Source organism: Cynocephalus volans, chromosome 7 (assembly GCF_027409185.1).
Source record: "Cynocephalus volans isolate mCynVol1 chromosome 7, mCynVol1.pri, whole genome shotgun sequence".
Lineage (NCBI taxonomy): Eukaryota > Metazoa > Chordata > Mammalia > Dermoptera > Cynocephalidae > Cynocephalus > Cynocephalus volans.
In genome coordinates, this window is record NC_084466.1 from 63,530,663 (window position 1) to 63,556,014 (window position 25,352).

The following is a 25,352-nucleotide window of genomic DNA, read 5'->3' on the forward strand; positions in this document are numbered from 1 at the left end:
CTTTTAGTCTCATGTGAACGGACAATCACAGCTCCTAGCATAGTGGACATCATTAAACACATTTCTTCAAACTGAACGTGAACTTGTCCTCTAGGAGTTCACAGTCCCAAAGGAAAGGTAGGCCATGTTCAGAAAGACCTAAATCCTCTGTGTGAGTTGTAAGAACCCTAAATGAAGAGATGAAGTGGCATGGGGCCAGCAGGCTGTGGGCTGCGGGCTGCGGAGGCTGCAGCTCCCCACAGTCCTGGGGTAACAGGCACCCCTATGTTGACACCCAAATCAGCCATGACCTCAAGATCCCCTCCAGCTGTCTCCAGGAGGTGTACATGTAGACTGGGATGAACCCAGGGGGTTACATCAATCTACAGAATAACCAACAGTCTTAATTGCCTACCTAACACAGGTTCTGCCTTTCATGTCTGATACTACTTCTGTTTGTCACGGCAGCTCAGTGGCCACTCCCACTTCTGAGCCAATCACTGCTCTTTGTTTTCTCAACCCTCCTTGGCAGTTCTGGTGGCTGCATGACCCAGCTCTCGTCAGTGGAACTTAAAGGCTGAGTTTTGGAGGAGGGGATTTTGAGAAAGCTTTTGCTTATTTTGATAAAAAGAACCAGTATCACTCTTTCCTCTTCCTTTTGTCCTGAATGCAGTCAAGATGGCTACAGCTGCAGCAAGTGTCTTGCAAACATGAGGTGACAATCTGAGGGAATGGGCAAGAGAAATACAGAGGCCAATACTGAATTTCAGGCACCTAAAATAATGCTAGCAACCATCTGCTCCCAGACTCTGTTTTGTGAGAAAAATAAATCCCTGACTTGTTTGGACTATTCTGTTATTTACAACTTATTCTTAATTGATAGGGATCTATGCAGACATGTCCAATCCATGCCTGGAGCTGGTCCAGAAGGTCAAAGAGCTCTCAGAGGGGTTGGGAAAATTCTGGACAGCAATGAATAAACCAAGAACTGGATTCCTTCCCACCCTCTGTGCAGGTGGCTGTTCTTAGGACAGACGCGTGAGTCCCATAGGCTTGAGGAGATACCTAAACTCCTGGTTACATCTTGCTCTGATTAATTCAGTAAAAACAGTGAACAGGGTAGCCTTATGTCCAGGCTGTATGAAACCAAAGAGACATTCCCCTTCCAGTTCATTCCCACCTCTATCAATAAAGCTTTTCATTGTACCAATATTTTCAACCAACTCTAGTCCCTCTCTCCTCTCTGCTTCCATAATTCTCCATAGCTCTTCCACTCAAGGCTGGCTGCATGGATGTCCAACCTGTGCAGCTCCACAGGGCCCTGAGCATACAAGGACCTCCCTCTTGATTTAATGCCTTATTGTCACTGCTGGGAGATTCTTAATTTTTAACAAGAGGCCCCACATTTTTATTTTGCACTGTGCCCCAGAAATTATGTAGCTGGTCCTGTCTCCACTTAAGGACTTTGCAGCTTTGGGTCTCCCTAAACCTCAGTTTCCTCGTCTGTAAAATGAGAACAATAAAACTGCTTTGTTGGGAGTATTGAGATATCATAAACAAAGCATCCCCGCCGTTCCTGGCCTACGGGAATGCCCTGTACAGATCACTTCTGCTACCCCTCTCCTCTCCAGTACTTGTCCACGACTGATTCACACTGTGGTTAGGTTGGGCACGTTCATGTCCATGGCTGATGTTCACGGTGCTGATGATTCACCTAGAGGAGCACCAGTTAAGCTCTTTGAAGGCTGTGATCACCTTTATTTCCTCCCACGATGCCTGGGATGGTCCCTGTCCTTAGTGGGCACCAGGTGAAGGTTTAATGAATGAACGGATGTTAATCTGAAAGCTTCTAGGACTCTGTGTCAGAGCCCACTTCGCCTTTTGAAGCTGCATTTAGGAAACAGCGTAATTTAACAGCAGTATAATAAGGAAGGCATATTCAATATTTTGTGAGACTCAAAAACTGCTATTCCAGCTTATCTAATAAAAGGACAGTCAAAATCTCCTCTCGACCCAGTCTGAGCTTCTGCGTGGGATTAGATTAGAGTAGGACATTTCCATAAGGAATCAAATGCAGGCAGGACCAAGCCTCTTTTGGGGGCCTGAGGTGATGTCCATGACAAGGACAATAAAGGTTTTTTTCAATAAGTCATTTTCAACCACATGCTCCACTTTCCTCCAGGATTGAAATCTGGTCGCATTGTAATGCCTGATGGCGCAGGGGAAACCTGCTTACCGTGCAGAAGAGTTGGCATCTAGACCCAAGTGCAGTTTAAAAGGAATCGGTCAGTGACAACAAGCAGTATTGACAGAAGAGTTAGAAGGGAGGAGAGTTTTGGACATAACTCTTTTTTTTTTTTTTTTTAATTTAGAAAAACTGCACCTTAAAAAAATATCCAGTCATCTCAAAGTTTCAAAGCATTTTAATAAGCAATAGCTTCCATTGCGAATGTAATAACAGTTAATGTGGAACCGCTGACAGCACAGACTCCTCTCACCGTTACTACAGTGCCGTGAGGTAGGTGTGTGGCTATTACCCACCCTGCAACTGAGCGAATTGAGGTTTCAGAGGATCAGTAGCTTGCTCAAGGGCACAGCTGGCAAGTGCAGGCTGACTGACTCCAAAACTGCTTGTGTATAAAGTGCATTCATCTCAAGTGTGCAGCCTGGTGAATTTTAACATATGCATGACCCAGTAACTATAGCTCAGATCAAGCTACAGAGCACTTGCTGCCGCCTAGAGGGTTCTCGCCTGCCGTTTTCCAGGCAGACCCACCCCCACCCCCAGAGGTAACCCCTCTTCTGATATTGATCTCCGTCAATTAGTTTGAGGCAAAACAGTTTTGCTTGTTTTCCTGTCTGCATTTTTTTTCCCCTCAGAGAAGACCAAGAGGTGCTTTTCTCTTAGGCCTGCTAATAAAACTCACGTAGATAGATATAAAATCCCTATTTAGGGCAGCAATTATCTTGTACTTTTAGAGGCTTTTGGGCTCGAGGACATGAGAACAACACCCACGAACCCTCTGTCCCAGGGTGTGCTCTCCTGTCCAGCGGAGGCACAGGCTGCCCCTAACATTTGGGAGGCCTGGAACGAGGGTCACATGGAGACCTCCAGACCATCTGTCTAAATGTTGCAGGGTTACACACTAAGCCAAAAGACTCTTACATAAACTACATTTTTTTCTTCCTGCCTTGATAGGTAAACATCTTCATAACACTTTAGAAGGCCAGATTTGAATTTAGATTGCTCAGACTCCCTGGAGTTCGGGCATGTGGAGGTGGATAGTTAGCTCAGGTGCCACACAGGCAGCCCCTCCCCCCACGCTTCTTGTCCCACCTCTGGCTCCATCCCACACCTGATGTACATGGCCACCCCAGCCATATGTCCAGGTCTGTCCACAGTCTCCACAAAAAGGAAGGCTTGATATCTGCCAGGCTTCAGAGCATGCACGCCGGTGGCTCGGTGGTACACCCGTGGGAGGACAGACCTACAGAAGACGAGCTCCAGGTACCCAGAGAGAAGCCTAGAAAGGGAAGTGCAAGCTCCAGATAGGAACGTTCACCTGGGGCTGCAGATTCTTCACCTCGCGGGGTGGGGCACAGCCCAAGGAGGGCAGCGGGGACTTGCAGAGCTCGAGGCTTAGAGTGCCCTCCTGTCCCATCTGAGGGTGACTCTACAGAGGTGAAGTCATTTATCTCCATCAAGAGACAATTGTCTTCATTCCCAAATTCACTCAGAAGTGTTGGAGCTGGTTAAACCCCTGTTTGCTGAGTGTTATTTGTATGCCAGGTGATGAACTGGGTATGGAGCTGAACTGAATTTGCTCTGGGTCTTCAGGGCCCTGAGTCTAGTGGGAGAGCCTGACTGGGTAACAGTTTTGTACCCTGATGGAAATCTATGCAGGAGGTTCAGGGAAGGGCTCCTGGCAGGAGATGACATCTAAGCAGTCTTGGAGGGGGAGAAAGTACTAACCAAAGAAGCAAGGGAGAGAGAACAGGATCAGTTAAGAATGGTCTATGCAGTGAGCATGGAGCCCTCCAGCAGTGAGAAGGTATGAACAGTGACGTGAGGTGCAAGGAGAGGCCCGGGATGCTCTAATGGGAACACAGGTCTTACCTCTGAGCCTTGGGGGAGGCATTGAAGACTTAAGATAGAAATCAACATTTGCAGGCATATGACCTGGCACTGATACGGAGACACTGAAATTGGGTAGAAGATCATCCAGGCAGGAATTAATGAAGGTCTGCTGATTCACTGATCCAGTAAATATTTATTGAGCCTACCATATACCAGGCACTGTTCTATACTTGGGATACTACGGCGGGTGAGGCAGAAAAAGTCCCTGCTCTCAAGGGGTTTACATTCTAATGAGAAGGCAGGGACACCATAGATATATAAAGCAATAAATACATTCAATTCTTTCAGAGAGAGCTAAGTGCGATGGATGACAGATAATGGCATAGAGGTGACGGAGGGGACATGGAGAAGGACGATGGAGAAGCTCATCCCTTCATGTGTTTCTTCAACCAGCAAATATTTATTTATTGAGGGCCTACTGTGGGCAGCAGCTCTGTAATGGAGAGATTAAATGGACACTGGTCCTGTGTTCACAGCATTTATGCCTCATGGGGAGGTCAGACACCATTCAAATATCCCACCAGTGAGATGCATACTCCGAAGAAAAAGAATGTGGGTTCTTTGAGAGCATGTAGCCAAGGAACCTGGCCTAGGCTGGGTGGCTGAAAAGGCTTGCTTTGGGAGGGCAGAAGAATTTTCCGAGGCCAGGGGTCTGAGGGGCAACAGGGCTTGCCAGCCCCAAGTGGCTGGAAAGTGAGGGGAAGAGAGGTGTGAGTGAAGTTACCCAGGCCAGCAAGGTACCTGCTAAGCCCAGCTTCGTTCAGGGACTTTGACTTTTTTTTTTTAAGCAAAGTTTTTTTGTTTTTTTTTTAATTGTAGTAAAATATACCTAACATAAATTTGCCACGTTGGCTATTTTTAAGTGTATAATTCAGTGGTACTGATTACATTCCCAGTGTTGTGCAACCATCACCACTATCTATCTCCAGAACTTTTTCATCACCCCGAACTGAAACTGTGACCATTAAACAGTAACTCCCCATTTCCCCATCCCTACATTCCTGGTCATCTTTAATCTACTTTCTGTCTCTATAAATTTGCCTATTTGAGATATTACTTATAAGTGGAATCACAGACCACTTGTTCTTTGCATCTAGCTTATTTCCCTTAGCATAATGCCTTCGATGTTCATTCATGTTGTAGCACGAGTCAGAATTTCCTTCCTCTTTAACAATGAATAATATCCTGCTGTATGTATGCACCACATCTTGTTTATTGATTCATCTGTTATGGACACTTGGGTTGTTTCCACCTTTTGGCTATTGTGAATAATGCTGCAATGAACAAATATCTGTCTGAGTCTTTGTTTTCAGTTCTTTTGGGTGTACACCCATAAGTGGAATTCTGGATCCTGCGGTAATTCTATGTTAAATTTTTTGAGGAAACTCCCTAATATTTTTTACAGTGGCTACACCATTTTGCATTCCTATCTGCAGTGCACAAGGGTTCCAGTTTCTCCACATCCTCAGCAACACTTGTTATCTGTTGACTTTGGCTTTATCCTGAGAGCAGCAGGTCTACATCCTCTCTCAGAAGCTATTCTGACCACCAAGGCAGATATCTAAGGAGTCCTGTTTCTTGGTGGAATTTTGGTGAATGAGCATGCCTTCTGGTTAACTGAAAGAATCTGGAGGACTCCTGTCAGCAATCCTGTTACCAGCGGCAGCTAGAAACCAGACATGGAGATGGGAGGGAACTGGATAGAATTGGGAAACTGGTGAAGAATTTAGAACCTCTTCTATAAGGAGCCCATTAAGTGGGCATCTTCTGGGGATCCTTTTAATCTCTCCATTATAGCACCACTCTCCATAGCAAACACTCAATAAATATATGCTCTTCGTAGATGTTCAATAAATAAACACTTGAACAGATGAGCTACTCCATCTTCTTCTCCCCATTTCCCCTCCGTGATCTGTGACCCGTAGCACTTTTAGCTCTCTGAAGACGTGGCAAGGGCATAGCTTAAGGTCAGACTTCCCAGCCTTCCATAGAGTAATCAATTTCCTTTCAGGGTCCCCAGGCTATTGTCCCACTGGACCCAGCAACCCATTCTGGGACTTTCCTGGTCCTGAACCACCACTTGCCATGACATTATTCCACATGGCCGTCACAGCTTTGCAAGAAATCAAAAAAAAAAAAAAAATAGGCTGGTTACTTGGGGTCCTTTGTAGACTAAGGCAGGGCTAAGCAAACAAATAAAAGGACCAGAAAGAAGATTTATTCTAATGCCACCCTCCAGCCACATTGTGATTTAAAGATTGCAGAGTACTTGGCCAGATATTTTTTCATTTGATCCTTGCAATAAGCCATGGAGGTTGGCAGAGTAAGTGCCTCTATCCATCCTGGTTTTGCAGGAGGGGGACAGACTCAGAAAGGGGAGGTGACCTGTTGAAGGTCAGAGCTGGTGAGCAGCAGGGACAGGTCTGACTCCATGCCCAGAGCCGGCTCCCTCCCCAAGCACGACAATGGTGACTCACCCTGGCCTTGTTGCCCCCAACTCGCTCAGAGCCTGGAGGGAGAGCTCAGCCAGGCTTTTACTAATTAATCAAGAGTTTTCCTGAAACATCTGCACAGACTTTTGGCTAGTCTTCTCAGGAGCTGTTCTTGCAAAATGCTTTCTTATTTTTTGCGCAACCCATGTTGAGGTCAAAAAAAGAAAAAAAGCCCTTCCATTCCTTACCAGTCAGCCTGGCAAAGCCTATTTCATTCCTGAAATTCGAATTGGAAACTGCCTTCTGTTCTCATTAGTTTGGGTTGTAGCCGTCATTACATTCTAAACAATTAATCCCTGAATGCCAATTTCTTCCTAGAGTCATCCTGGACTCAACAACTGGTTTTCTTAGCAGCAGGCTGAAGCAATTATTCCTAGCTTTTGTAACTAAACATGCTGTGCTTGACACTTTACAATGTTTTCATCATCATTGAGTTATCAACATTTATCTCTATCAGGGGAAAGAAAAGGCTGTCCAATTGTGAAGGCTCAGCAATCACATAGACCTGTTTACTGACATTGAAGGGCCCCTTGGGGCTTTCTCTGCATATTTGGAGGAGAGGGAGAAAATCCCCTGGGCCTTAAACCCCACTGAAAATTGGAAGCCGGCACCTTCTGAGACTGGGGATGGAAAACCAAGGGGAAGATCAGCAGAGGGGTCTCAAGTTACAGGACAGTTCTCCCTGGGAGCTCAGGGCCCATGGCTGGTAGACAGCGTCCTTGTCCTAGTAGTGGCTATCCCCTTGGGCTCCCAGTGCAATGTCTGCTGGGCATGAAACCTCCCTTCCAAATCTAGGCCACCCAGAGTCAGCCAGGGAATCTGGGGTGGTCTACGGGATTACCCTTTCCTTCCAGCAAGAGAGGTAGGGCTGCTCTGGGCGGGAGACTCAGGGACGAGAGGCAGCTGGAACAGGCCTGCTTACATTCTTGTGTGTTTACTCAAGCTTAGTACTTCTGGAAAGGTGGCATAGTAGGAGATACAGGGAACTCTGGGCTAGGCTCCAGAGCTGGCAATTCTGCCTCGACCCTTGCTGCTGTGTGGCCTTGGGCACACTGCTTACCCTCTCTGTGCCTCCGATTCCTCATCCATAAAGTAGTGATAATAATAGTTCTTCAGAGGGTTATTTTTAGGATTAAATGAGTTAATATTTATAATTAGAAAAGTGTGCCTGGCACATAGTAAGTGCTTGATAAATGTGTGTTTAAAAATAAATAAACAGAAACTTTCCTTTAACAATTGAAGGGTTCTTTTAATGTTCTTTTGTTCCCTTTAGATCTGAGAGCCCACAAGATAGAATAGAAAAGCAGAAAGAGAAAGATTGATCCCCCATCCCTTAAACCACAGAGCTCCCTGATTTATTTGAATACGCCCACAGACAAATCTCGAACCCGTGTTTTTTTTAAAGTCAACCATTGGCACCATGGTGATAGTGACTCCTTCCCAGGCTCTCAAAAGATGGAACTTAAGGCATTTCTCAATAACATGTAGTGAACTAGTCTTCAGATTATCAACTTCTGACCAGTTAGAGTAGCTACAGCACAGGGGACGCAAGCCAGACCCCTGGCTCCTCATCCTTTTACTGCATCACCAGCAGGACCTGGGGACTAAGTGCGCTCTCCTCACATCTGGCAACAATGATAATAACAGCAACAATAGTGACAGCAACAGCTGACTCCAGCACAGCACTTTGTGCCAAGCACTGTTCCAGGAGCTTTATTACATTAACGCATTTCATCCTCAGAACAACCCTTGCGGGCAGGTATATTATGATTCATATTTTCAGATGGGGAAGCTAAGTTGCCGAAAGAGCTAAATAAATCTCAGGTCTGAAGTCACACAGCCGGTAGCCATGGAGGCAGCAGTGAGCCAGGCAGCGCGGCTCGCAGCCCAGCACGCAGCATCACACCTCACTTTCTTACCCCACCCTGGAGCCAGGTCCAGTCTCAGAAGCCCAACACTGTCCTCAGGCAGGAGGGATCTGGGAGGCTTGGGACCAAGTCTCTCTGCTCATCTGGCTCTGGCCTTGTACCTGACTGCCCTCCAAGTACCATGTTTCTACCTTGGAGCACATTTTGGGAGACAGCCTCCTGCCTCTGTCCCTATTCTTGAGCCTCTGTCTTGTTAATCTGCTCAGTTCTCCCACATCCTTGCCTTGTTCTGGCAGTCCTGAGCATTCCACTTATTAATTACACCTACATTTACCAAGCACTTACCATGTGCTAGGCCTGGGGATACAGAGCCATTGGGGACCCACTATCTGATAGGGACACAGTTATGCAAATGGAAGTATAGAGTGAAGAGTCTGAGGGCTGTGCTTAAAATCAGTCCAGGGGTCAGTGAGGCAGAAGGGGGCACTTGATTCTCCCTGGGGACAGGGGTCATCAGGAAAGGCTTCATGGAGGAGGAGGCATAAGCTAAGTCTTGAAAAGGCCTTCCCTGTCACTCTCCTTGTTGCCATGGCCCTACTTCCTGCTGCCAGATGTCCCTGGATATCCCCAGTTGACTGGAATACTTGCTGGTGGTCACTTAGCAGACACTACATCCTGCTGCCTGGACATACCCACGTGACCACAGAGAGTAGAAAGAATTGCATTTGTCATCTTTATTTTGTAATTGGTTAGTGGCAAATGTGCAGACAACCACTGTCCAGTGCCTGTTTCATGCCTCCTGGAGATGCCCCATGTCCACCTGGAGATGTGTACCCGGGCCCACCAGAACGGTGGCCTGTCCCCGGTCTTCTCAGCTTCATAGGGGAGAAACACTCAATAATTCTACACTCAGGAAACAAAAACAAGACTGAGAGAATTTCAGAGACCCATCTGGTGACTTCGGATTAGTTCATTGAGTCATTTCCCATCTTGAAAATTTGTCCCTTCCCTGCATGACAAGGCTCTCTTCCTTTCATAATTTCAAACTCTTTCTCATTCCCAAAGATTCTTCTGTAACCTACTAATTAAATCATGTGATGTGTTTTCCTGGAGAATTCCTTGTTCATCATGGAAAAAGTATAAAAAGAAAAAAGAAGGAAGGAAGGAGAGAAGGAAGGAAGACAAGAGAGAAATCAGTGTTTATGAGGGCACTGTTCTGCTAGACGCCGGTCAAGGTGCTTTTATACATACCTCTTGCATCAACCCTTCGTTAATGCCACATCGAACATCTTGTTATAGACAAATAAAAAGAAGTTCAGGCTGGTTGAGTAACTTGCCAAGGGCCACATAGTTATGAATATTAAAACTTAAATTTGAAGCTACATCTGAGTCCAAAGTCCATGATCTCATGAATACATTGAGAGAGGTGTTTAAAATACATCTGTGGACTTTTACTTTTCTACTAAGTTTCTGTCACCCACTATAAATGGTTCATCAAATAAACCTACTTGCATTCCCCATTTTATTCACCGTATCGGTCCACCATTTGGTGTAAATTGCCTCAAACTCCTTTTGAAATAAGTTCAATCGGGAAGACCCATCTCTGCACAGTAAGGTCACCTTGGAGGCAGGCAAAGAGCAAGTGTCACTTTCTCATCTGACAGATGGAAAAGCCAAGGTTAAATGACTTGCTCAAGACCCCACAGGGAAGCAGCCAGAACTGCAATGAAAGCTCAGCCTCTTGATTCTGAGTAAACCTCCCTGGCCAAGTATTCTCAAGGAGTGGGTGGTGAGTGCCTGGGAGCTCGCCTTTCTGTTTCTAATTTCTCTCCGTTCTTGGAGAGCTTCGTGCTTCTGGCACTTGCTTCAGTAAGCACGCTGAGAAGGGTCCAACTGGCATTTATTTAATTACCATAAACAGATGTATCACTTTGGCTTCAGTGAGGCAGCTTCTTGATGTGCTCATCAGAGCTCCTGCTTACAGGGAGGCCCGGGCAGGGCACGGGGATGCAGAGGACAGTCTGGCTTCTACAGTTCCAGTGCCCGTCCCAGAGCCCCAGTGCCACCGCCCTGAGGGGTGCTGTGACAAGCAGGCATCATGGGGGACTGGGAATGGTAGCGACAGCATATCACTCATGTCTGAGGCGCTTTCTACAGGTTTCATTTTAATTCCTTCTACTTCAGTCTCTCCTGTGAGCCTTCTGTAGCCCTTTGTGGCTTTTCCAAGATGTCACGGCTGTTTGATGGGATGATTGCTGGGCTTCCTTTGGTGATTTCCCCTCCACGCCCTGGCTGGGTGTCTTCCTCCCACTGTCTAGGGTCAGTATCAACGCTGTCCCTCATTTCTCCAGCTTCCACCCTGGATACACAGCTTGCAAATTCCCCTCTCACCTGGATGCCTCCTTCCCTTAGCTCCTCCCACACTAGTTTTGGGAAGAAGAAATGTTTGAAGGGCCTTAGGGAAAGGGCTCACTAGAAACCCAGGTAGAAGCTGAGTTGAATTAGGTAGAAAATGGTCATTAAAACTTTGTTCCACTTTGATTTTAGAGAAATAAATAAATATAGTAATAGAGCATGGTTGCTAATGAGAAAGACAATTTCAAAGGCCTGTGGATCTCTTAGAAAACAGGTGTTACGTGGTAAGAGCTGCATTGTCTTAAAGGACATTTTTGCTTTGGTTTAAAAAGCTTTCTTTTCTTCTTTTTTCAGAGGAAAGTCAGCCTGTTTAATGCTATCCCAATCCTTAGAGAGCATTTGCATTTCCACTGTGGTCAACTAGCTCCTGCTGTCATTGAAAAGCAAGTCAGATATTGGCAAGTTCATCACATGTCCCAGATTTGGGGTCTAGTCCTAGTTTCAGACATTCTGTCCACCTGTCAAACCAGGTAACCATTTTTTAAAATGGTCATGGAGCACAAACTTCCTTTTCTACAGAATCATTTTGAGCTGGGCATTTAGGTAAAGTTGTGGCAAAGATTTCCCTGAAGTATTTTACCCAAATCATAATTTTTACTGAGCCTGAATTTGGAGGGCTAGGCTCTTCATCAAAGCTTCCAGACAACCCATTCTGTGATCACGGGGAAGAAACAGCTTAACGTAGAGGTTATAAGCATGAACTAAACTCTACCACTCATTGGACGGGTCCTTGGGTAAATTATTTATTTAACTCTCTGTTCCTCAACTTCCTCATGTGCAAGTTGGGGATAGACTGGTGGCATTATCCTGAGGAGTTTTTAAAAAGTGCTCAGCACAGTTCTCAGCACTTAGTAAGTGCTCAATAAATGCTGGGTAATAAAAAAATGTACTTAACACACAGTTTTACTTTGGGTTGCCCAAATGCAGAGCCTGAGGTAAGGACTTAACATGCAGTAGTTCATTTGGGAGGTGATTCCAGCAAGCAGAAGGAAGGGAACAAAGTCACTGCTGCAGGCCACAGGGAAGCACAGAGAATGTCCCAGGACCGTTCACCAAGAGAGGAGTGTCCCTGTGTTTATTGATCTAGATTTGGTTCCATCTCTGTGGGGCCATCCTAATACCATGCCAATCCTGTCTTTCCTCTCCTAGCATGGTCTGCAGTGGCACTTCTCTTCCAGAGAGGACCCTCTCCTGTTTGGTCCTGGGGGCCAGGCCCTGCCCCTCCCTTCCCCAGGCCCCTCTCTTCTTGCCTGAATTCCGGTGCCGAGGCTGGAGACAGCGCTGCAGCAAGCAGCTCCCTCCCCATCATTCGTGATTAAAAATACATTAAAGGACCAAGAAATTATTAAGAGATACAGCATCTTGCAAGTAAAACTGACATTTCCAGTTAGACCACAGTTCTAAATTATCCACAAGGACCCTAATCTGCTAAAAACATTAGGCTGGTTTCTGATCTGTTTTCTGATGGTGCTTTTATCCTGGGCCCACGGTCAAGATGAAAATACAGCCTTTGGTAGCAGAACTTGATCCATTCTGCTGTTTGAAAGTCTAGGGTCATGGTGGTGTGGCTTTGGTGACTTCATATGAACCATTATCCCTGTCCCAGGCCTGGAGACACAAGCGCGTTTGCCTTTTTGACATCCACTGCTATCCGGTTGGTTCATACTTTGGCAAGGTCCTGAGGACAAGATCCCTCTGGGAAGATGTCCAACACTGCTGTGGGGACATATTAGAGAAACGGTGTCCTTAACCAAAGTGTTCATCCCCCAGCAGTGTGGTGGCACAGACAGGGTAGTGGTCTGAATGTGGAGCATGAGCGTGAGACACAGCCCTACTGCAGCCTCAGTTGTAACCTTGGGCAAGTTGCTTCACCCCTTAGAGCCTCATTCATCAGACCAGGACCTTGAACTAGAACATCATTCCAGTTCTCCCAGCTTGAACACACTATGCCTCAGAACCTTGGTCCCTCAACAGGTAGGCCCCTTTACTGCTGTACCTTCCTGCTTGCCTCCAGCATGCAGTTTGGGTAGAAGTTTGGTCCCTATCCAAGTTAGACAAAAGAACATGGCTCACACCTTACACATCAGGTAACATCTCTAAGGAACTTAGACTTGATAGTAACGATTATAGCTACTGTCTGTGGACAGATTACAATGTCCAGGTGCTGAGCTGGGCACTTTATATAATCTTATTATTTAATCTTCATGACAACCATTTTACAGGTGAGGAAATGCAGGCTCAGGGAGGTCAAAGATGTTACCCAAGAAAAGCAAAATGGTATTCAAACCCAGCCTTGTCTGACTCCGGAACCCCTGCTCTAGGGCCTCTATTAGAACATGCCTCTTTTTTCCCGGTGCCGCTTTCTCCCCTCACCTCTCTCCTGAGACTGGAGTGGTCAGTCACACACAGGTAGGGGAGAAGGGGCTTGCCCATCCTCCTCTACAGCGCTGAGGTACGGGTATCCCCACACATTGGGCTTTGCATACTGTGATCTTACACTGCTATTCTGAGACCACTCAGGGCCCACAGAATCACAACCACTTGTGTGTGTGTGTGTGTGTGTGTGTGTTTAGAAACTCAGGTTGGAGTGCAGGGGACCTAGGGCTAGTGCCTAGCTCAGTAATTTTTAATTCTCTGATGACAGTGGGATCCAGAAATTCTTGCTTGGCTGGGAAGAGTCAGAGCCCCTCTCTCATGCCCTTTCTCAATTCCAGGAGCTGCAGCTTCGAGAGAGCATCCTCCCCCCTCTCATCCCAGCCTCACTCAGGGAGAAGCTACATCCTCAAGGTGGAGAGAACTGAAGGGCAGAAAGAAAAGGTGCAATCTCACAGGGAGTGTGCAGTTTTTCCTCCATAACTCCTCCCACCCTGATGAGTGCCTGAGTGGTGCGCCGAGCCCGCAGACACATACCCTCTGAATCAGGTGCCCCCGCAGAGCCACCCATGTGCTTACTGGAGCTGCTGCTAATGAAAAGAAGTCATGCATAAGACATGAGGGGCAAGTGTTCAGGATGGTAGAGAAGGGGATTTATCTGCATGGCTCCTGGCTCTGTGAATGACAGGGGACCTAGCCCATTCAGAACCTGTCCCACTGCAGGCATGCGTGTCCTCCTGTGACCCAGCCCCTCTCCCACTGAATTTTTGGGCTCAGAACCCAATAGGGTTTGGTGCTTTTCTTGAAGCTAACCATTAAGGACAAATCTGACTTTTACATAAAGCAAGAAATTGTTCTATTCAAAATTCTCTTCAAGGCTAAAGGCAATTCACAAATACCAGGAAACAGCGGGCACCTAGGCTGCAGAGAGGGAGGGAAAGCCGAGAAAGACAGCCATGTGGGGAGTGTGCGGAGTCAAAGCCTGATCCCGAGGAGCCGCTTTCACCATGAGGACTGTGTTAACAATGACTGCAGCTGTTCCCTGACTGTCCTCACAGCAGACATTGTCCTTATGGGAACCCATTTAATCCTCAAGCCACCAGAGAAGGTGGGCATTGTTTTCTCTTTTTTATAGATGAGAAAATGGAGGCTCTAAGAGGCTCAGTCACTTGTTCAAGGTCACACATCAGCAAGTGGCACTGTTGAGATTTGAACTCATGACTGCCTCCCCCAGAGCCCATGCTTTTTTCCCCACACCCACTGTTTCTCCCCATATTGGTTCTGTAGATTTAAAAAATATGCACCAATAGCAAATATAAAGCTTCATCCTTTTGACTATGTATCTCTCTATAATTTGATTTCTAAAATATCATGTACATACATTCATATTAATTGCATTATTTCTAAAAGAAGTTGAAAAAGAAAAGGAAAGAAAATTTTGGAGAGAATAAATTTTTGAGGGAATATGGGAGAAGGATGATGTAGAAACTGATTTGCCAAGAAAATTCAGGTGTGGTAAATTAGTCATGGCAGGTGTGTGGTGCTGGCCCAGGGTGAGGTACTGGGGTACAGGGAGGGGACCCCTGCAAGTTTCCACTCCCACAGCATGCACCTGAGCAAGGGACATTTAGTTTGGGATAACTTGAAGGGAGCCTGGGCCAGTACAGGGATATAGGTCTGACATTAGGAGACCTAACTTCTAGTTCCAACTGTGTCACTAAAAATGTTGACTTTGTAAAAGTCAGGTAGTGGGTTGAATGGTGGCCCCCTGAAAGATATGTCCACATCCTAAGCTTGGAATCTGTGACTATAACCTTACATGGAAAAGCATGAATATTATCTTATATGAAAAGGTGTGATTGAATTAAGGACCTCGAGAGGGGAAGCTTAGGCTGGATTATCCAGGTGTGCCCTGCATGCAATCATATGTGTCCTTACAAGACAGACATGCAGAGAAGACACACAGAGAAGAGGAGGCAGTATGACCTGGAGGCAGAGATTGGAGTGACGCAGTCACAAGTCAAGGAACGCATGGGGCCATCAGAAGCTGGAAGAGGCAGGATTCTTCTCTAGAGACTTTGGAGGGAACATGGCACTACTGACACCTTGATTTTGGACTTCTGGTCTCCAGAACCGTGAGAGAATGCACTTCTGTGGTTTTAAGCTTCTCAGTTTGTGGTTATATGTTACAGCAGCCTTAGGAAACTAATACAAGTCAGTTCCCGTCTCTGGTCTGTAAGTTCTCCTCCTTGGCTGTAAAATAAGAAAGTTTTACCTCCCAGTTTTGACATCCTCCCCATCATTCCCTGAGCTGCAGACCTCCGTGGGAGGATGGGTCTCCACTCTTCAGCTTGACCCATTCCACGTGACATTTCATGTCTAAACAGGTCACCGTTCCCCTTTGGGGAGCAGAGATGGCTGGGTCAGGATGATTTTCCTAAAGGTAGAATACCTTCACAGTTAATCTTTTTTCTTTTCTTTTCTTTTCTTTTTTGTGACCGCGCTCAGCCAGTGAGCGAACCGGCCATCCCTATATAGGATCCGAATCCACGGCGGCAGCGCGGCTGTGCTCCCAGCGCCGCAACTCTCCCGAGTGAGCCACGGGGTCGGCCCCGTTAATCCTTTTTTCTTATTGTTAATTGCTAGAAAAATATTCTGTCTTACCCCAGGGAAGCCATCCAAATAACTCTGACCTCTCCGTGGGTTTCAGAGAAAGTTTTCAGTATCTATTTTCTAATTTCTCCAAACAGTCACTGCAGGTGGAAAGATCATGGTTAAGGAATTTCCACCAAATTTGCTTTGGGGCTGGGCAGATGTAGCACAGAGGTCATAGGCTCACCTCATCACAGCTGCCAGCCTCAGCCCTCTCTGCAACTCGGTCACCAGCTCACAGCTAACCAAATCACTGCTCGGGGCTTGGGGCCTCCCAGTTATGTGACTCAAGAGCCTCGTTTGCAATCACCATTAACTAGAAAAGCCGCATGGCTGCTCTGTGCCCACGGAGTTGAGGGTCATAACGATATTCACAGGAACCAAATTGTTGGAAGAGGCTGCAAAGCCTTTAGAATCAAGCTCGCAGAGTGAGCACCACCAGCTTTGGGCCCCCTCCTGTACCCAAGAAGATGGCGAAATACCCCAGATGTCTGGGAACGGACCTGCAGAGGTGGCTGTGTCCATGATAAGAACTGAGTAACCACATACCAGCTATCAAACAATCTTGCAGGCAGCCTTTAACTGCTTTAAGTAGGCATTCACGCTGAACATTCCAAAGGCCACCTCTAAATCTCTAAAGACAATGCTCAGGTCGTTAGCTTTCATTCCGCTGCCTGCTGTGCTGTGTGAAGTGGAGTTAGCAAAGCCCCGGGGCAGCACGGGATTCCCAAAGATTATCCCACGAACGGTGGAGGTGGCCATATGTCTCACATCTCTCATTTCCCTCCTTTGATGATCTTGCCGCCTCCTCCTCCATGCGCCCCCTCCATCCCCACCATCACTCCACACACATTCATTCACACATTCATCTAAGTTGGTGGTAGAATGAAAGGCACACAGATGCTTCAGGCAATGTAGTGAAATATCTCACTTTTAGACTTCATATCTGTCAAGCACTTAAAGCCATCATTGTTCCACGTGCCCTTCCCACCCCGTGTGTGTGTGTGTGTGTGTGTGTGTGTGTGTGTGTGTGTGTGCACGCGCATGTGCACGGGTGTGTGTCTCTGTTGTAACCAAAGGTTAATGGGTTACAGAGAGGAGAGCTCCGGGGACTTGGCTGGATGGAGGCACATGTCTGTTTATGCCTCCTCTTCCCGGGAGAGGTGAGGAGACACGCTCCTAGGCAGAATAGGGCACCAGGGGTCCTGGGAACAGTGCTGGTGCTGGATGGAGGTTTCAGAGACCGCCTTTCAGAAGTCGCCAGAAAGCATCTTGCTAGTCTTCTTTCAGAAACTTGTTAATCAAAGGCTGTGGTTACTGAAAGGAAGTCGCTCCGCCAGCCTCCGCTCAGCTACTGTCCACTTGGGAAGTGCTGAGGACAGACCCCAAAGGGGATTTGGCGAGCACTACAGACCCTTCCATGGAGAAACCTGGGTGCAGGGACAGGCCATCCCACCCCTCCAAAGGCACCTCTGCAGAAGGAGCAGAAAATTATAGAAGCAGCTAGTGTCGATGGGAGAGGAGCCAGGAGAGAAAAGCTCTCCTGGTTTGGAAACAAGCGAAGGTCATGGGGGAGAAGGGAGTGCTGAATCAGGACCAGGATTAGAAGACTTCATGAACACCAGCTTGAAGCCGGCTCGCTATATTTCAATAACCTCCGTGAATGAAGACTCAGGGGGCAGCCAGCCAAGAAAGCAGGCTCCTTGGTGGTTACTTTTTGTGGGGTGGGAAGAAGTAGGGACATCCCAGGTTGTTAAGTAATCATCTGGAACTCCTCATGTGCAAGGAGCCATCCCTACAGGCAGAGACAGACAGACGCAGGGAAACACGGTGTCTCCTTTGTGCTCCACTACCTGGCACTCACTTAAAGCTGAGGTCTCTCATGTTTCAAGCCAGCTCCTCTAGATGCCCCTTTTAATTAGGGTGGACTTAAGGGGTGTAATGGCTTTAGCCAGAGTATCTGCAGTCCCTGGGAAGGCTCTTCCTTCCATGTAGAAGGAAAGGCATTGGCTTGCTTGAAGGAATCCCATGTTACTAAGTAATCACCATAATAAGATTGAGAATGAAGGTGACCTATAGAAGCATGGTAAATACATGCTTTTCTCTGCTCAGTAAATGGATTTTGATTATAACTCAGCACTTGCCTCGGGTCCTAAAATGCTGTTAGAATTCTTGGGAAGGCCCAGGCAAGGATAAAGTGCAAAAATGCTTCCACAAAGGAAAACACAGGCTTCCCAGTTCTCTTTGTAGTTACATGCAGCCCAGAAAATTGAAAGCAAGGTTGCAGTCTCTCTGTCCTTGGTCACCATTTCATGTACCAACCTGTCATACAAAGTGCAAGGAAGCACCACAGATCAATAGCTATTCTGGGTTAACACTGCCACAGCTTTTATTTTTCTTTAAAAGAAAGAAGGACTTTTCTCCCCTAAATAGATCATAGCTTATTACTTCCAAGGCATATTTTTGTGGTCAATTTATGGGAATGAATGTTTAGAAGAACTCTTTTTTCTACGTTTCGTGCACTTTTTAATGTAAGCATTGGGGCAGTGATGCTTCTGTAGAATTATTCCTTTAAACGCTCTGCAAATGACTGTGAGCCCTTAGGTTTGCGAACTGGGTAAAACTTCGCTGATGGGCCACCTGATAGCTGGATGAGCATGTGGTGCTTGTGGAGACCTCCACAGAGGCAGCTGGGGGTGCAAGGATCTCTCCCTCGTAGGGCAGCCCTCTAAGTCCTGTGAGCCATGTCCTACACCTTGGTAGCATTAGCAGCACTCAAATTACTTTGTTTACTTGTGGTGACGCTTCTCTGAGCAGAATCCCAGAGTGGTTTTTTTTAAGGGAAGTGAAAAGCCAAATGAGAGTGTATGTGAAAAAGTGAGCCATGGAAAATAGCCTCTCAAAGCATATTTCACCTATTTTTATGCTACTGCTTATATGACTTCTAAGCTGCTTGAAGGCTGTAAGTGACAACATTTGAAGTTCCTATTGGAACTCTACAAATTATATGTAGTAACATACTTTTTTTTTTTTTTTTTTTTTTTTAAGAGAAGAGCATTAAAAAGCACATTCACCTCTAGTATTTCTTTTCAGTCTCACAAAGCTATGGAGAAGGCAGGACAGATATTCATAAGTCCATTTTGAAGATAAGGCAGGGAAGGCCAGAGAGGTTGAGTCATCCAAGGTCACACAGCTGGCCAGAGCTGACTCAAGGCCTTTGACCCTGCCTTTGGACTCCTGAGTTGGTGCAGCAGGACTACTTGTCAGTATCCAGGCAGACATCACTGAAAAATATACACAGATGTTTTCTCTCACCCCACACCAGGACCTTAGTTAGCATCTCTCTCTTCCCCGTAATCAGCTACAGTTGATGAGCCATATAAATTCAAACTTCAGAAATCCTAAGTCTCATAAGCAATTTTTAAAGGTATTAAAATGCAAAACAGGAGTAAACAAAATTTCTTGCCACAGGGAACTAACTAATGTAAAGTGACAAAATAATGGGAGTTTGAATGCAGTCTCAAAAGTGGGCATAAAATGGAATTCAGAATTACATTTTAATATGTATACTATACACTTGCTTTGCCAAGGATGACTGGTGGTGAATTCTCATTTATAAAACTAAGCCATAAAAGAAAAAGGAAATATTGGAATGAGAGGAAAGAGCGAGATGATGAGCACTAGTGTGAATGGTTGAGTGTATTAGTCACAGTTTGGGGACCACAGAAAGTCATTTTCTAGGTCAGGCGCACCATAGTGATACCAGAACAGTCCATAGACCTTCCACCCAGGACTGGCCTTGGCAAATGGCCCCAGAAGCTCCAGGCAGCTGTCCTTCCTAGGGACTACCAGGAATGGGGCAGAGGGGACACCCATTAGCGCTGACCTGCAGGGCCCCAGCTGAAGACAGTGACTAGTGGGAGTTTATAAAGTGATGAATGACAAGCAACCCTGAGCTTGCCCAATCCCAGTGGTCAGAATGACAGAGCTATCCTCACAGAGACTGTCCTGCACCCACGCTGCAGACACGACCCTCCCTCTGTCACTCAGTCTTTGGGTGTAGTGAGGAGGACATCAAGCAACTCCCAATGAGTCCCCTTCTATTTTAGGACGGAGCCAAGGTGGGGCGTTCAGCTGCGACTTCCCGCCACCCCTCCCCCACCGCCCTACCCTCTTCCCACCGCCCTCGCCCGCGCGCCTCATTCATTCCTCATCACTCTTGGCTGTGATGTGCAGCAATCCTTCCAGACCGCATCTTTAGGCTGATCTCTAAGAGGGCATTGACCCAAGGGCACTAGTGCAGAGGCAGCGGCGCCAGAAGGGCAGCAAGGCAGCCCCAGGCAGCTCGGCAGCCGGCCGCCAGCCGGGGGACTCCAGGCCGCAGCTCCCAGCCGCTCCATGATTACACTGTGGAAGCAAATCCCTCCTCCTCCCGTCCGCAGTGGAAGCGGCGCATCTAGCTAGCAGGAGGGAGATGAGCCAAACTCCTCCTGACAACACACACACACACACACACACACACACACACACACACACACACACACACACACACACACACACACACGCAAGCACTTTGCAGAAAGAGCCCCCTGGCCAACACACACAGACACACACACACACACACACACACACACACACACACACACACACACACACACACACACACACACACACACGCAGTCCGAGGACAAGGGCAAGCACTTTGCAGAAGAGCCCCCTGGCCAACTTCCAGGTCCCTGTCTCCGGGCTCCTGGGTCCCATAGCTACTTCTGCAGTAGCCAGAGGGGGCTTCCAAAATCCTTGTGCTCGACTGCCTCTCCTAACACACGGGACAGACAGCAATTTGGGTAACTTTTCAAATCCTGTCTTCTGAACACTTGCCCACAGATATTTGGGAGAGCGATGGGGACGCCCTTCTACTCCCTCCACCGCCCTCACCTCTGCACCCCCACCCCTCTCAGGCGGACACTAGACCATCACTCCGGCTTTTCTTGCCAGTCGGGGGAACAGCACACTGTCACTCATAGCACCAAGCCGCCTAGAGAGCGAGAAGCAGCGGCGCCGAGCCGAGGCTCACGTCTCCAGGTGCAAACACCGTCCCGGCCGCGGCGAACGCGCGTTTGCAAGGAGCTGCGCTCGCGGCCCGCCGGGGGGACACGGCCGCCTCCCGAGCGAGGACTCGAACCCCAGCCGGGTGCACGGAAAGCCACGCCGAGAGCCACCCACCTTTAGGTTGTGCGTGGGGTTGACGACGCAGACAAGTTGCCCAGCAGCGGAGAAAACCCGTTTAGCCTTGTAGTGCTGAAAGCGGAGGTGAATGAGATCTAACACAGCCCCAAAGCACTGGGTGAAGAAAAGCATCACAACTTCTGGGGGTGCTGGCCCGGGCGGGCGGCGGAGGACGCTGTAAGTCCTTGGGCTCTGCGAGGGGCGCAGCCGCTGAGACACGCCGCTCCAGCCCGGCTCAGCGCGCCTTCATATTCATCACCAAAATAAGACGGTTGGAATCTTGCAGCAGTGAGGCGGCCAATCAAAAGGACAGAAATGTTATCCTTGAGGTGCAGAGACAGCCAATAACAAATGCCTCCCCCGCCGAAACTCCCTGATGAATTGAGCCTGGCGGAGAATGTATTATTGAACATTACCATAGATCAGCACATTGCATTTATCTTGTGATTGCAGCCAACCATACATAATGCTGGGGAGATAGGCTGACAAAATTGATCGCTTAATGTGTCTCCATTTATTAATTGACTTAATTTAACATGAGAGCCTTTCTGAATGCCCTGGCAAAAACGTAAAGCGTTTAAACCGCCCAATAGTAAAACACCCCTCCCCGAAGTAGGCAGATGGGTAACGCAGATCGTGGCTCGACTCGCCAGAGCTGCTTGGGAGAAAATCAAATAGTACAAGACTCCGATTCCAGATAAGGATTTGGCAGCAGCAGAAATGTTTATCTTTCAATCTCGTGCTCTGACTCTCTGCAATTTGGATTAGAGCCCCTTGATAAATCTCACTCTCCACCGTTTATCAGAGAAAAGAATCCCTGACAAATGCACGTGGAGTTTAGGGGGGAAAATGCATATATACGAATATTCATATTTCAAAATACTGTAATTACTGAAGTCTGAAAGTATTAAAGCATAAAAATGCACAGAGTATGCTTCTAAAAATAATGAAATCCCTGATGCATGAATGCACACACAGAGAAAAACCTACACACAGTGCAAAGTGGCTTGTAAATCAGCAAAATAATTACAGATGCAGAGAACCTTTGCTTGTCATTCATTTGCATATTGGTGGGCAGCAAATTGCTAATTAACCGCTAGATTGTTGGAGACATTAAACTAGAGATTAAGAAGGCACATACCACATCATTTACTTGTTTCAGTGAATGCTAGCAGTACATTTCTGTGCTGGAGCAGGCAGAGGGCATTTCAGTCTTCAGACTGCAAACCCACCCCCTTCCCCCAGAACCCGGTAGGTGGGGGTGCTAAGCTCACCCACTGATTCTTGAAGAAAAGCTCCCAAGCCGTACATGGAGGGTTTTAGGGCTTCTGGAGATGAGCTTTAATGGCTTATTTAGTCTTTGCAAATAAAGCAGGAGAGTTGGGTGTGTTGTGTTTTCCCTTTTCTTTGGCTGTTTATTGAGAGATCCGCCCAGATTCACCGCTGCCTGTCGCAGGCTCATACTCCAGAGTGAATTTCACCCCCTGAGTGTGAGCCCATTACTCCTTCCTGAACTGCTCTGTCTCTGCTTTGGCTACATTGCTTGGATTGTAATGTATACAAACAATATGCACACCTGGGATATCTATGTCTGTGACCTGGTCAGACAACAGATTAAAATACAGGAGAAAAGAGTTTCAAGATGGCGGCGGCTGCGGCGGCTGGCGCGGAGTAGCTGAGGTGGAAAAGGTGGCCACTGGGCCTCAGGCAGCCGGGAAACTCGTGGACCTTCCTCTGGCCATCTCTTAAGGGAGGACTGCTGCTGCTGGCCGGTCGTGGGGGCTCAACGCCACTTTGCCCCCGGCAGGAGAGGCTGCCTCATTTACAGGCAACAGCTTTGAAGTGTGGAGCAGGAAAAGAACTGATTCTTAGCTGCAAAAGCGAGTCTTGAAACAGGGAACACGGCGCCAGGGCTGCTGTGGATGCAGCCAGGATCCCGGAGGCTGGGGCCGCGCTGAAGGCGGCCAGCTGCCCTATTCAAGATTCGAGGTTTCAGGCCGGCATTAAAGAAGCTTCCTGGGAGCGCCCGAGCGGCGCTGCGACTGAACAGCCCCAAGGCGGCAGCGCTGAGAACACGGAAGGCAACAAACCAGAGACAGAGCGAGCGCCTGACCTGGCACAGCACTGTGAGTGACCCCTGGCACAGCTCTGTTCGGGGGGTGGATGCCCACGCGGCTCCCGCCTGCACCACCAGGCCACTCACTGCCCCGGTGCTGCCTCCATTTTCCCAGGTGCGGGCAGCTCCGCCCTGCTCGGCCATCACTGAGCCCATTTGCTTGGCCTGGCCCGGACCCTGCGGGCCGGCCTCCTCTCCCACTCCCTCCGCGGTTCTCTGGCGGGGCTGGGGGAGTGGGGCGTCCCGACCAGTGTTGGGAGGGCTAGGAAGTACGGGCGGGCCGACTGTCACTCCACCACACCCTGGACTCCAGTCCCGGTAAACTTCCTGTTACTGGGAGGCAGATACCATCTCTGCGACCACCAGTTTGGAAAAAAGCCTAATGAATTTCTGGTTGGGAATAGTGTGGTAGGAGAGTTCCCAGGTCCGCTTGAACCTGCCGGAGAGCAGGCTGCAGGCAGGCACTAGACTCGGTTCATACCGGGGGGATACAAAGGTGAACAAGACCCGAGAAAGATCTACACAGTGCTACAAAGGCACCCAGAGAGACCGGTCGTCTGTGCCTAGCAGAAACCTGGTAGACTTCCTGGGCGAGGCGGTGCTGAGCAGGGTCTTGAAGGCCCAGCTGATAGACGAAGGGTGCAGAAGACACACCCCAGCCCAGCACAGTGTGCACAGAGGGGGGAGACGTGCGGCCAGGGAGGCGGAGACTCGACAGAAACCACACACCCGGTGGGGTCGCCACTGCATGATCTAACAGCCTGGGCCAGAGCACACGGAACGGGGAGAAGTCCTGTACAGAAAGTGAAAGCTCAACAGAGATCACACACCCTGTGGTGCGTGATCCACCAGCCCAGCAGAGTACAAGCTGACCAGAAAGGTGGATCCCCGGAGAAGCCCAAGACCCGAGGCAACCACACACACAAGACACTAGAGTCCAACTGAGCAGTCACCGCGGGAGCCATACCAAATTGGCAACCACAGCAACATCCTAGTTAGTCATCAGTCTCAAACCGGTGGACTGTGAAACCCCCTGCCACAATGAATAAACACCAAAAAAAAGACACCAGAAATACAAAAAATCAAGAAAGTACACCACCAAAAGTTAATAAATCTCATACTCTAGATCCTATAGAACAAGAAGCCCTTGAAATAACTGACAAGGAATTTCGAGTGATAATTCTAAGGAAACTGAATGAGATACAAGAAAACTCAGCTAGACATCATGATGAAATGAGGAAAAGTATACAGGATCTGAAAGAGGAAATATACAAGGAAATCAATGTCCTGAAAAAAAATGTAGCAGAACTTGCTGAACTGAAGAAGTTATTCAGCGAAATAAAAAACACAACGGAGAGTTTAACCAGCAGGCTTGTCGAAGTTGAAGAGAGAACCTCTGAACTTGAAGATGGGCTGTTTGAAATAACACAAGCAGACAAAAAGAAAGAAAAAAGAATGAAGGACATGGAAGAAAATCTGAGAGAGATATCAGACAACCTCAAGCGCTCAAATATCCGAGTCATGGGTATTCCAGAAGGGGAGGAAAATGGAGATTCCATTGAAAACATATTCAACAAAATAGTGGCAGAAAACTTCCCAGGTATAGGAAAAATCACAGATCTTCAGATCCAGGAAGCTCAACGATCTCCAAACGTATTCAACCCAAAAAGGCCTTCTCCAAGACATGTCATAGTCAAATTGGCAAAACTCAGAGACAAAGAGAGAATCTTAAAAGCTGCAAGAGAGAAGCGTCAAATCACCTATAAGGGAGCCCCAGTCAGGTTAACATCAGACTTTTCATCACAAACCCTAAAAGCTAGAAAGGAATGGGATGATATTTTCAAAATACTAAAAGACAAAGATTGCCAGCCAAGAATACTCTACCCTGCAAGGCTATCCTTCCGAAATGAGGGGCAAATAGTATATTTCTCAGACAAACAAAAACTGCGGGAGTTCACTACCACACGACCACCCTTACAAGAAATCCTCAAGGGAGTACTGGGTTTGGTTCCTGAAAAATAACAACCACTGCCATAAAAACCCAAGAAAAATCTAAACCCGCTAGTACAATAAAAATGGCATTCATGAAG

The 25,352-nt window shown here is 47.6% G+C and overlaps 1 protein-coding gene across 1 annotated transcript in view; it reads right to left on the reverse strand.

Moving 5' to 3' along the window:
• Positions 1–21,330, reverse strand: part of SIAH3 (siah E3 ubiquitin protein ligase family member 3) — a 63,350-nt gene extending 42,020 nt beyond the window's left edge. The window contains exon 1 of the mRNA XM_063101681.1: positions 21,144–21,330. Within this exon, the coding sequence (XP_062957751.1) occupies positions 21,144–21,278 (135 nt within the window). The 5' untranslated portion in view covers positions 21,279–21,330. The remainder of the gene's footprint in view (positions 1–21,143) is intronic.
• Positions 21,331–25,352: the final 4,022 nt, after the last annotated feature.